The following is a 13,578-nucleotide window of genomic DNA, read 5'->3' as shown; positions in this document are numbered from 1 at the left end:
GGTAGAGTCAGCACACACCCCGGCATTTGTCGGGCCCAGATCGGAGGGAGAGAGGGGGGGTTGTGTGTTTTTTCCCCCTAGCGAGCTCTTTTTTGTTTTGTTTTTTGTGTGTTTCCTAAACGTTTAACGTCTTCACCTCCCACTTGGAATGACTTGTTAAATGTCTGCTGAGCCAGGTTTACACAAACTGTTGTTTTTTTTGTTGTTGTTTATATTTTCATTTGATTTGATTTCTTTTTTTTCCAGACGACAAGCCTCGTTTGAATTGCAAATTTTGATGGATTGCAACTGATGTTTTACCTTTGAACAGCGAATCAAGGCCAGGCCAATACGCTCTGTTCTTTATCCTAAGATTATTAAACAGACATTTGAGGTAAAGAAAAAAAAATCCCAATTAAGAAATTTGAGACTCTTACTGAGACTGAAAAAGTACAAAGTCTAATTAAAATGGCGTGAATACAGGTACGCAAGGCCAATGATTCTGAATACCTTTTGGTCGTATTAGGCCCAAATTAATGAAAAGTAGATCAGATTACCTCTTCTAATTAAGTGGAAACGTTATATGTATAAAAAAAAACTCTTTTCATTTATGCCAAATTGTAAAGGCATGCCTCCTTTGGCTGAGGAGCCAGGAAATTAAAAGGTATGTGATTCTCTGTGTTATCACGGCCCGCGCTCCTGGAGCCGCTCGACGGAGGTGGGCCCACAAAGCCAAGATGCCTCTTTGGTCGACGGGGGCCGTTTGGCTTGTTGCTTGTTGTCATGCCGACCGATTGTGATTATTTACTGAACTCTACCCCCACTCAATGTGAATCTCTCCCCCCCCCTCTCTCTCTCTGTCTCTCTCACAGCACCAACTGCTCAACAACCAAGGCGCTGGCAACCGCAAGTTCAAATGCACAGAGTGTGGCAAAGCCTTCAAATACAAGCACCATCTGAAGGAACACCTCCGGATTCATAGCGGTGGGTAGGAAGGGAATGCTGCTGCACCCAACCCCCCCATGCTCTTTGAATATTCATAACCTTGATTTAAGACCACCATGAATGTGCCCCCTAATGGTAATGGACAGTTAGCTCAGTATTGCCAACTACAATAATTGTACAGAAATCTATAGAAATTAGGATGGCCATCACATGCAATGCAATGGCACAATGCAATACATATTGCACACTATACATACAGTGCCATGCTACAAAGATACTATGTAATGCATTCATTCATCATTTGAATTTGAAAATCACTGAGGGTGTACAATGTACAGCCTACAATATTAATATACCAGTGGTTCTCAACATGGGGTCTGGGGACCATGAGGGTTTCCTTGAGGAGGTTCCAGGGGGTCCCCAGCAAATTGATGAATTGTTAAACTTCACCATTATTTAATTTACAAGAGATTAACACAATTAGAATAATGACTGTTTTGATCATAGTTTCTCTGTTATCTCTCTAAATACAATGCAGTTAGTCTTATAATTCTGGACAAAATCATATCTAACAATACAAATATTCTCAGATTTGACACAAAATCTGATCAAATGGGAGTCTGTGGCTCTATCGTCCATTGTATGAAAAAGGTTCAGAATCACTGAAGTAAACAACCTTAACCCAAAAGAAACAGTTGCCCGTAAAAGCAATCAATTAAGATGTTTCAAATCATCTATATTTATCTATCTATCTATCTATCTATCTATCTATCTATCTATCTATCTATCTATCTATCTATCTATCTATCTATCTATCTATCTATCTAAGACACACACACACACACACACACACACACACACACACACACACACACACACACACACACACACACACGTCTCTTTTGTGTGTGTGTGTGTGTGTGTGTGTGTGTGTGTGTGTGCATCACTGATGATGTCACAATGCCTCTGACATCACTAATGATGTCACATTTTATGACATCACTGATGACATCATCACTCTGTCTCTTGTGTGTTTGTGTGTCCATGTGTGTGCCTGTCTGTTTCTTGTGTGTATGTGTGTGTGTGTGTGTGTGTGTGTGTGTGTGTGTGTGTGTGTGTGTGTGTGATGTCTGATGTCATCAGTCTGAAGGTCCTTACACATCAAGAGCGATGCGAATATACGGCACGAAATTGCGATGCGAGTTTTGACCCACCTGTCAATCACAGCCACAGATGTGTACACGTTGGAAGCGAATTTCTGAAAAATCGACCGTGGTTCGAAAAAATAAACACCGCAATAACGCTCAGCGAAACTTCGCCGTCGGTATGCACGGTTGCATTGACTGATATAGGTTCGGAAAATATTATTGACGTGCGAATTAATCGCACGAAAAAAACGTGCTCGGTGTGTAAGGACCTTGAGGCTCACGAGAGAGACTGAGGGAGAGAGACTGAGGGAGAGGGAGAGAGAGGGGGGGACTGAGGGAGAGAGAGAGAGGGGGAGAGAGACTGAGGGGGAGAGAGAGAGGGAGACATTGCGCGCCAATAGGGCATGCAAGGCCACACAGCAGCCGAGCTGCGGGCAAGGCCACGCAGCGGCCGAGCTGCGAATGCGAGCTGCAGGGCCAGCTCAGCGAGCTGTAGGACGGGTGAGGCCTGCGAGTCTAGGAATCGAGCGCGCGAGATGCCTAGTATCTTTAAAACGATCAAAAGTAACAAAAGCATAAAACTTCCAATAAAAGTTGCAGTTCATTCCAGATTTAACAGGGGACCTGCAGCATAAGCCAATCATTCGAACAGGAAAAAAAAATACAATTAGCTGCTCCTAAATTACTACGTCTTCTGCTTGTGCTACTGCTGCTAGTGCTTTGATCATAGATTGACCATGCTATAATAAGACCATCCTGCACATATCAGCCGTCTCACCTTACATTTTTCTTCCTTCCAGGTGAAAAACCTTATGAATGCCCCAACTGCAAGAAGCGCTTCTCCCATTCGGGCTCCTACAGTTCGCACATAAGCAGCAAGAAGTGCATCGGCCTGATCGCCGTCAACGGCCGGATGCGGAACAACATGAAGCCTGGCTCCTCCCCGACCTCTGCCTCCTCCTCGCCAACCAACGCCGCCATCACGCAGCTGCGGCACAAGCTGGAGAACGGCAAGCCTCTGGGCCTCGAACACAACAACCATCACCTGAACATCAAAATGGAGCCGCTAGACTTTAATGACTACAAACTGATGATGGCAGCATCGCACGGCTTCCACGGCGTGCCCGGGCCCTTCATGAATGGAGGAGGAATGGGGGGGAACAGCCCGCTAGGGGGGGTCCACCACCACAACTCGACAGGCCAAAGCCCGCTGCAGCAGCACCTTGGGATGGGTGGGCTGGAGGGGCTCCTGGGCTACCCGGGGCCGCTGGCGAACAACCTGAGCGAAGTTCAGAAGGTCCTCCAGATCGTGGACAATACGGTGTGCCGGCAGAAAATGGACTGCAAGCCCGAGGAACTCTCCAGGCTCAAGGCCTACATGAAGGAACTGGGGGCCCAGATCGAAGAGCAGAAACAGGGGCTGATGTCGGCGGGGGGCCCTCCGGGGGTCGGTCTTCCAATTGTCAATCACAATGGCGCCACCAAAAGCATCATCGACTACACGTTAGAGAAAGTGAACGAAGCCAAAGCTTGCCTCCAGAGCTTGACCACAGACTCAAAGAGACAGATTAGCAATATCAAGCGTGAGAAACCCAACCACATGCTTGAAGGATTAGTCGTGGATGAGAAGATGCAGGAAAACATCTTTACACCTTTTGCGTGCCAATACTGCAAAGAGAGCTTCCCCGGGCCCATACCTTTGCATCAGCACGAACGCTACATGTGCAAAATGAACGAGGAGATCAAAGCAGTGCTGCAGCCCAGCGAGAACTTGATGCCCACCAAACCAGTGATCTTCATGGAGAAGAACACCCACTTACTCTCCTCCATGTTGTCAGAGAATGGGCTGACCGGTCCCATCAACCCGTACAAGGACCACATGTCTGTTCTGAAGGCGTATTTCGCCATGAACATGGAGCCGAACTCGGAGGAGCTTCTCAAGATCTCCATAGCGGTTGGTCTTCCTCAGGAATTTGTCAAGGAGTGGTTCGAACAGCGGAAAATGTTCCAATACGGCAGCACTAGAACCCCGCCGCTAGAACACAGGAACAGCATAGATATGGTTGTCGGAACAAATAACCACCACCACCACCACACTCCGCCAAAAGACTCTATGGCAGCTAGGTCACCCGTGTCGCTAATCAAAGCCACTGACCGCATCACATCGCCCTGCATCGCGGAGCTCCACAACAACGTCAACAACTATGACACGCTCAGACTTTTCAAAAGCCACCCTTTTAGCGGCGGTGCCAAGATAGGTGACCACAAGATGGACCACTCCCGTAGTAACACCCCCTCCCCCTTGAACCTTTCGTCCGCCTCGTCCAAAAACTCTCACAGTAGCTCCTACACTCCAAACAGCTTGACTTCAGAAGACCTCCAGGCCGAGCCACTGGATCTGTCTCTGCCCCGGCTCATGAAGGAACCCAAGCATGCACTGACTGTCAAAAGCAGGCCTAAAGTCAACAGCATTACCATTGAACACAACGGCATCCCTTCCCCACGTGAGCACTTCGAAGAGCCTTTGAACTTGGCCTATCTCAAGAAGGATTTCTCAGGCGCTGCCCACAACGGAAACCTTGAAAAAAGCACTAGCCCCATCTTTAGCATGCACCCTTTCGCTGCCAAGCCCTTATACACATCTCTTCCACCTCAGAGCGCTTTTCCCCCGGCCACGTTCATGCCCCCGCTGCAGGCCACCATACCAGGTCTCAGGCCCTACCCGGGCATGGAGCAAATGGGCTTCCTACCGCACATGGCCTACACTTACGCAACGGGGGCGGCTACCTTTGCCGAGATGCAGCAGAGGAGAAAGTACCAGCGGAAACCAGGTTTCCAGGTAAATAAGCCACCTGTGGTTTTGTAAAGCCCCCCCAGGCTCACTCGGATTCTCTAAGGTGATCTGAACTCATTTCTGTACTAATTAAAAACTAAAACTCCTGAGTCTGGAAAGAGCACGCTCACCTGAGGTGGAAGGTGAACTGACAAGGGCACAGAGCTAAACCCCAGTCAGAAAACTGACTAATATCAGTTTACGATATAATCAGTCCTTTCAATAAGAATCAGGTATTGGGATTAGGGGTGCATGATATTGGATTGTTTTGCCGATACCCGATATGCCGATATTTTCCAACTCCATACTAATATATGCGCACATTTTTTCCCACCTAATTTCAGAGAACATCAAGTCTCTCCTGTAGCGGAATTAACACATTGTTATGCTCTCTTTGTAAAGGCCCACTGGCAGATGCAGACATTGTAGACAATGTCTACTTATTTCAGAGACATTTTTTTTAAACCCTGAAAAGAACCTTGAATCCTACCCCCCACCCCCATAATTTGTATTTTTTGCACAGACATTGACAAAATCAATGTGCAGAATATCAGTATAAAATATTGCATATCAGCCAATTCAATCCAAATAATTTCTATGAGTATCGGCCCTAGAAAAACCCATATCAGTCGAACTGTAACTGTTACCACTCTGAGAATTGTACCCACTACTTATTGTAGAATAACATGAACGCTCTTGAATGCAGTCTGCCAGAGAAGTCCTCCTCCAGCCGGGTTCTGAACTCGGATACTTTGTTATTAAATATGGGTGAAAGGCCTTTGTAAAAATGACAAAGGTGAGCCCCAGAGCCACGCGCTTCTCTGAATCTCCCCATCGCAACTTTGCTGCATTTTAACGAGAGAGCAATGACCAAAATGAGCTTCTACACACGGATGAATAATGCACAGTCTCCATGTTCATTACCACTGAATGCTGAAGGCTGTTTAACATAGAGGGGAACCATTTTGATGGGGGGGAAAAGTATTAATAATGTTTCCTATTCTAAGTTATTAAATTAGATTTTAAAAATACAGCTACAGGCGTTTAGTTCAAATTGATTGCAGAGTGATAGTGGTCGGTTGTTAAAACACAGTGCCGTCTCCAGGATAATTGTCATTAAAGAAAGCGCTCATTTCAATATTGGCCATTAGGTGCACCTTCTGATTTTAATCATTATATGAGTTTGAACCACTAATGTTGTAATATTGTTCTCCATCAATTCATTTTTAAGACTAATCTTCCTCATAAAAGACCATAGAGATTTCTAAAGGAATATGGCAGAATGAACGCTCTTGTACAAAATTAGACCGCCGTTGATACACCATTATGGTCCAGTTTCATAATAGGGAGCATGTCAGATATGGATGGCTGGTATTATCCCAGCTCTGAAACTTTTAGAAGAAATCAATGCTACTGTTTTAATCGCTTCTGCATTGACTTAGAGTAACAGTAAAGATCAATAGACTCCTCTTTATTTGCATTTAATTTAAAGGGGAAAATACTTTTTTTAAGTATGTAATCAATAGCCATTTTTTGTGATTTTGGTATAGATTGAATTTGTCACTTGTGGAGCACCTATAAACTATTTTTACTTGTCTTGTTTAGTAGAATATTAAGATAAAATCAGTTCAAGAGATTATATAGCTCCTCACAAGCTCAAGATCAAATCATTTAGAAATGTATTCTGAAATGTAGTTTCAGTTCTTCTTCTCTCTGTCTGCTCCGACATGGCTATGACTGCTCATGCTAACTACCCAGCTCTTCTTCTACTGTTTGGTCCAAACAAAGCAGAAATGTAAAATACATCAGAATAGAACACATTAGAACAGAGAATGGAAAAGCTTAAAGGAACACTGCCAATTTTCAACCAGCTTTGTATCATTACAAAATCAGGAGTAAATCAGAAAACTGTAAACCGTTTTGCAGGCATTCATTTAGTTTGACAGTTATTCAGAGTTGATTGTTGAGTGAAGTTGTGGACCAGTGATGTCATAGTGCATGCATGAAAAAGAGCTTCCATAGCTTCTAGTGTAGTTTACAGAGGGCTGACGTGACTATGGAGCGACTCCATGCTTTCTGATGCTTAAAGTGTTCCTTTAATGAACTAGATAGTCACTGTTGAATTAGAGTAGAGAGGAAGAACACTGGCAAATTCTTTTCATGAAAATGTCACGTTTTGAAATATAACCGATGCATTTCAGGGAACTTCTTCTCAAAATGGATCCTTTATTAACTGTATGGCCCTGGCCATTTAGCTTAACTGCAGAGGGGACCAATAATTCCCTCTTTTATATTATATAGTATATTTTCCCATTCTACATACCAAGCTTCCTTGTTTTCTGATCCGCTTCTGTTGGGGTTCATTTTCCTCTTCTTCTTCTTCTTCTTCTTCTTCTTCTTCTTCTTCTTCTTCTTCTTCTTCTTCTTCTTCTTCTTCTTCTTCTTCTTCTTCTTCTTCTTCTTCTTCTTCTTCTTCTTCTTCTTCTTCTTCTTCTTCTTCTTCTTCTTCTTCTTCTTCTTCTTCTTCTCCTCCTTCTCCTTCTTACTGCAATGCATTACCGATAATTACGGTAATCGATTCGGCCTGTATTTGCGGCTGGCCTTTATTTGTTAGTGTTGACAACACCCCTGGCCATCATCAGAGGTTTTTAATTGACTACCATTATATGAGACTGTTAGAGGGGAAATATGGTGTATATATAGTATTGTAACAAATTTCCACTTCTAACATCCAATTTCTTGTTTGATTTTTGTTTGTTTTTCTTTGATGTGAAGGGGGACCTGCTTGACGCTACAGCAGATTACATGTCAGGGCTGGACGACATGACAGACCCCGACTCCTGTCTGTCGCGGAAGAAGATTAAGAAGACTGAAAGTGGTATGTACGCGTGTGACTTGTGCGACAAAACATTCCAGAAGAGCAGTTCCCTTCTAAGACACAAATATGAACACACAGGTATATACTGTTCTAGAACCTTATTTTAACCCCCATGCCTATTTTTTATGTTTTAAAGGGACAGTTGACCCCAAATATAAAAATACATATTTTCCCTCTTACCTGTAGTGCTGTTTATCCATCTAGATATTTTTGGTGCGAGTTCCTGTGTTTTGGAGATATCGGCCATAGAGATGGCTGCCTTCTCTCGAATACAATGGAACTGGATGGCACTCGGCTCGTGGTGCTAAAAGCACCAGAAAATACATTTGAATAACTCAACAGCAATGTCTCTTTCCAGAAACTCAAACTACCCAGCTAGTAGCAGCAGCTAGATATAATCTAGCAGCAGAACCAAACTACACCCGCTAGCTGCTAGCTAGCTGCAGCTAGCGGGTGTAGTTCAGTCAAAAGAAAATAGTATACATGATGAAACTGCTTACAACAAGGTATGTGGATTATCTTGAGTAACTGGATCATGATTTCTGGAATGAGACATTGCTGTTGAGTTTTTCAATTTATTGTATTATCATTATTCTTATTATTTTGGCACTTTGAGCACCACAAGCTGAGTGCCATCCAGTTTCATTGTATTAGAGAGAAGGCAGACATCTCTACAGCCGATATCTCCAAAACTCGTCAACTCACACTAAAATGATCCAGATGGATAAATAAACAGGTAAGAGGAAAAATATGTATTTTTGATTTTAGGATCAACTGTCCCTTTAAATGTTTGTGTTGCCAAATTCTCTCGATATATAATTTTTTGTTACCCCTCCCCACCCCCTTTTTCTCCTTCTTTCCCTCTCTGTTTACCTTTAAGTTGTATTGTAAACTGAGACCTAACTTGTTTCTTCATTGACAGGGATGAGGTGATTTCCAATGAATATATTTCAAAAAACGTTGCTATGTGTTTAATGCAAATGTTTGTATACAAAGTTGTGTGTTGTCTTTTATTGGTAAAATGACTAAAAGAAACATTTGAGATTTTTGAGCAAAGTCTCAATTGAGAATGTTTTTTAAAAGTACAAACCATAATTCTGATTGTGTCGAAACAAGAATGACAGGAGAATGATCTGTTGGAGTGATATCACTCTTCATTTCCCAATCATATCTCAGTATATTAACCATAGTGCTATCTACAAAGGCACACATCAATTCACCTGATATATACAGCCAGTGAAGGCCGTAATGCCTTTATCGGCCCCATTATTGGCGATAGATCTCATCATCAGCGTAGCTCTCAGAAGCTTGTGAGCACTGATAACAAGTCTTTCATTATAGTTATTATACAGAGATCCTCTTTCACTAGCTTGCATCATATTTTATTTTTTCTACCCGCTATCTACCGGGCGCCCTGTAGCAGTACGCTCCATGCTTTATGCAGGCGTCATGTTATCTGTTTTGGCCATAAAAGGAAAAAGAGGGGTGCACTCTTTAAAGAGGAAATGTTCTCTTTGCACGTTTGTGTTGCCTTTTCAACACCAAGCACATTCATAAGAATCGTGATCATGTGTCAATTATGTGTGGCTGATGATATTGTGTCGGAAAATGATCTCTCAAGGTTCCTGCCCATGTCCAGAAATGTATGGACAACAGAAGTTGGTCATTCCCAGGTCTTGATAAGTCATAAAATTGCAGAAAGAAGTTTGAAAATTACGAAAGAAATTGGTGTTCTGCCCCAATATTTATATTTAATATTTTGTGACCTTGGAATTAGGTTATATCTGACTCTTTTGTCAAAACTGAGTTAGTCACAGGAAGGTATTCTATGAGTGTCTGTCGACATATGTGTGGTTATTTTTTTGAAAATAATGATTTTCGAGTCAAATGGACCCATTTCCATTTCACTCAATGGATGCTGGAAACTTTGAAGCTCAATATCTCAGGACTATCCTGAAGGCAGATAGAACCTTATTATTACAAGCTCATGATTTTATAATTGGAATTTGGTCAATTCCAGGTCTTGATAAGTCAGGAAATTGGGCGGGGGCGGTTGACGGGGTGAGGGGGGTAGGGGAATCCTGCTCTGCTCCGATATTCATATGCCGGCACATTTCTGTTATTTTCAATTCTGATAGTTGTGCTAATCCATACAGTGATGTGGCAAGAGTCAGTCGGGGCGTAAATCAAACATCTTAACACAGAAATCTTCAAGTCAAATCAGCAAATTAAAGCCTGAAAAAAGCCTGGGATTTGCAACGTCAAATGGTGCAGGAACCGTGAACTCAAACGGCGTTGAGTGGGCCAGACCTTGGAGAGCAGTCCGGCATTCGGGCCGGCCGCCAGGCGGGCGAATCCTGTCACCGGTGCATTGACATGTCAGCGCCGGGGACTTGATGGGGTCTTGTGATTTGTGCGAGGCAGGCATCCATATTTCCACATGACCTGTAGCAGTAGTAAATATAAAAAAGAGAAGAAAATGGAAAAAAATGTCAAGGAGATTGGCTGCAACTGAAGCGTTTAGGTCCGAAATGAGATGTCCATGTAACATTTGGAAAGAAAAGGGAAAATGATAACAGAAATATATTAGTAACTTAAGTTTGAAAAGAAATATTGAGTGATGAGTGTTTTGGAGTAAAACTATTGTATAATTACAGGCCAAAAGACATTTATTTGGCCAGACGTTAATTGCACAATATCCTAAAATGATCTCACCCTGCCAATGTGGTCAGTTTGGGCTTCCCATCTCAGTCTTGGCAACCAAAGCGTCCTGTCAGACTTGGCAGACAGAGGCTAAAACTAATGGAGGGAGAGGACTCACCATCAACTTGAATTGTGTAGGGAGATAAGCAGGGTCGCCCCGAGGAGTCTCCCAATGCAATTTCATCTCCGGTTTGTTTACTCCTTTGTCGCGCCTCCTCTGTTTGTTTGCTTTGTGGTAGTTTTGTTTATGTTGCATTCAGTAAGTCGTCGTGGTTGGGTTTCCCCATGCTTTTAACCGCAGGAGGGAATTTCCATAATGTCGACCCGTGGATGCGAGCGCACTTTCTCACCCGAGCCACTTTGAATAAACAAATCGCCTTAAGTCGTGAGTCAAAGTTAGATTTAATGCCCGGCGATGTCGTTCTGCTCCGTGCCGTCCGATCAATCACACTTTTTTCCCTCTACGTTTCACTGTGCAGTATTATACCCCAGAATCCTACGTTTCACTGTGCAGTATACCCCAGAATCACTGTGCAGTTATACCCCAGAATCACTGTGCAGTATACCCCAGAATCCAGGGAGGGTATTGCCCGGATATTTCAAACTATGGATATGCCCTGATGTCATATCTGGAGTGCATCTTATCTCTGGATTGGGTCACTTTGATACTATCAGTTAATATATTTTCCTGATATGACGGATGCAGTATTTTGAATGCCACACACATCACTGCTGTCAGAGTGATGATATGCCACATATTTGGTCATATTCTAACCAACTACTGAGTCCACATATTGCAATATATGGCATGAGGGCATAGAAGGACATTTTATTTAATGTGTTTATGCAACAGTAAATGTACCTGGGCACAGTACAGTATATGAGGCAAATATGGCTCAGTATTTGACCTGGTATAAATCATATAAAACAAATCCAGGTATGATGCAGGTGTTTGGAAGAATTTAAGGCGAGACTGTGAGACTGAATAGGGTAATGTCTAATAGTTATCACCATGAAACGTCACGAGTTGATTACTTACATTAAGACTTTTTTTTCCTATTACAAGTTTTCTGAAATGTTGTTTAAATACGCAGGTGAGGCATTATCTAATTAAATATGCGCTAATTTGTATACATTTCCAGAACAGAAATCTTAACATTGGATAATAGGTTCCAAATGTTCACCATGTTTGTGTTTTTGGTGCCCCCATGTTACCTCCGGCTTGGCTGGGCGTCCATACAGGCATGAGTGGCTGTCTGCGGGTGGGAAGCCGGATTAAGGGTATGTGTCCTGGTCGCTGCACTAGCGCCTCCTCTGGTCGGTCGGGGTGCCTGTTCGGGGCGGAAGGGAACTGATGGGAATAGCATGATCCTCCCACGTGCTATGTCCTGCCGGTGAAGCTCCCCACTGTCAGGTGAAAAGAAGCAGCTGTGTCGGAGGAAGCGGGGTGCTAGTCTACGGCTCTCCCCAGATCGGCAGAGGTGGTGGAGCAGCGACCGGGGCAGCAGGGGGAAATTACAATTGGGGAGAAAATGGGGGGGGGATTTGGCTGGGGGGGGGAACAAAAAAAACGTCACAATATAGTTGGAATAAAACTGGAAGTTTTGGTGTAAGTAAGTGCTAATGAAGTGTAGATTTCTGGCTCAGAGTTCAGGTATGAGAAAATAAAACTATTCACCTAGAGTCTTGCCTTAAAAAAGCTATCGTCGGATTCTTGGGATTTTGGTGCAATATTTTTTTTTTTCTTCTCACTTGTATGTGATGTGTTCTGAGCCAGGCGGACAACTCACCTCCCCCTCCCCCCTGTGTGTCTTGTGTCTCCGCAGGTAAGCGGCCGCACCAATGCCAGATCTGCAAGAAGGCCTTCAAACACAAGCACCATCTCATTGAGCACTCGCGCCTGCACTCGGGGGAGAAACCATACCAGTGCGACAAGTGCGGCAAGCGCTTCTCCCACTCGGGGTCCTACTCCCAGCACATGAACCACCGCTACTCCTACTGCAAGCGTGAGGCCGAGGAGCGCGAGGCGGCCGAGAGAGAGGCACGCGAGAAGGGCCATCACCACCTCGAACCCACAGAGCTGCTGATTGGCCGCGCCTACCTGGGGGGCATGACGCCACCGGGGTACCCCGAGCCGAACGCCATTTTGAGGCACTCTGAAGTCAACGGGGGCATCCGAGAGGGACGCAAGGAGGTGGAGAGTGCGTACGTGAAGATCGGACGTGGGGACGAGGAGTTTGAAGAGTTCGAGGAGGAGAGCAAGAGCGTGGACACGGACCCCGACACGCCACGGTGCGAGGAGGAAAATGGAGAACACTCGATGGATGATAGCTCGCTGGACGGCAAAACAGAAACCAAATCGGATCACGATGAGGACGCGATGGAGGACGGCATGTAATCATCGGACGGTGGTCAAAAAGCTTCCCACTTTTTTTTTTTTTTTTTTTTTTTTACTTTCCTTCGGTTCAGTATTCTTACCCGCTCGGTTTAAAACATGCCACTCCCATGTTTTAAGCCGTACGTGCACGTGCCTGAAGCTTCCGGGAAGCTTTCTTCGACAGACTCCTCGGGGGGAGGGGGGGGGGCTCTAAATCAATCTGGAGGAGACATCGGGGTCCAGGGTTTGGGGAGGGGGGTACGGGATGGGACGGGAACAGGGAAGGGGGCATGGGTTTGTGAAATAAGCTGCATTATGCAAACCGAACAATGAATAAATGAATACATTTCAAAAAATGTACAGTACTAAGTCTAAGGCCTAAAAATATGTGTGGTGCTAACCTCCTCAAATAAACCCCTTGTGTTCCATAGTATTTATAGCACAACTAGTGACTTGTACAAATTGCACTCCGCTTCTATAATCACAAACAAAAATAATAAAAAAGTATTGCCTATGTATATATTTATACAGTGTTGGAAAAAGAGCAGTAGTGGCTGCACTACAGTCCTTCGATATCACCTTTGTTATCACCCACTTGCCACCCATGTCATCTTTAGTTTTGCCACTACACTTACAGTATAACCACACTGTTCCTGGCCTCCAATTAACTCCACAAGAAGGAATTTAAACTAATGACTTTATGAAGGAGCTTAAA

At 44.0% G+C, this 13,578-nt stretch overlaps 1 protein-coding gene across 1 annotated transcript in view; it reads left to right on the top strand.

Annotated features, from left to right (window-relative positions):
• The window catches only part of zeb2b (zinc finger E-box binding homeobox 2b), a gene marked incomplete at its 5' end in the record, with an annotated part of 42,814 nt that extends 29,906 nt beyond the window's left edge, over positions 1-12,908 (top strand). The window contains 4 exon segments of the mRNA XM_083633163.1: positions 852-963; positions 2,873-4,911; positions 7,681-7,783; positions 12,313-12,908. Of these exon segments, the coding sequence (XP_083489289.1) occupies positions 852-963; positions 2,873-4,911; positions 7,681-7,783; positions 12,313-12,884 (2,826 nt within the window). The 3' untranslated portion in view covers positions 12,885-12,908.
• Positions 12,909-13,578: the final 670 nt, after the last annotated feature.

This window comes from Poromitra crassiceps (genome assembly GCF_964638095.1).
Source record: "Poromitra crassiceps genome assembly, chromosome: 3".
Lineage (NCBI taxonomy): Eukaryota > Metazoa > Chordata > Actinopteri > Beryciformes > Melamphaidae > Poromitra > Poromitra crassiceps.
This window is presented reverse-complemented; position numbering and strand designations above follow the sequence as displayed.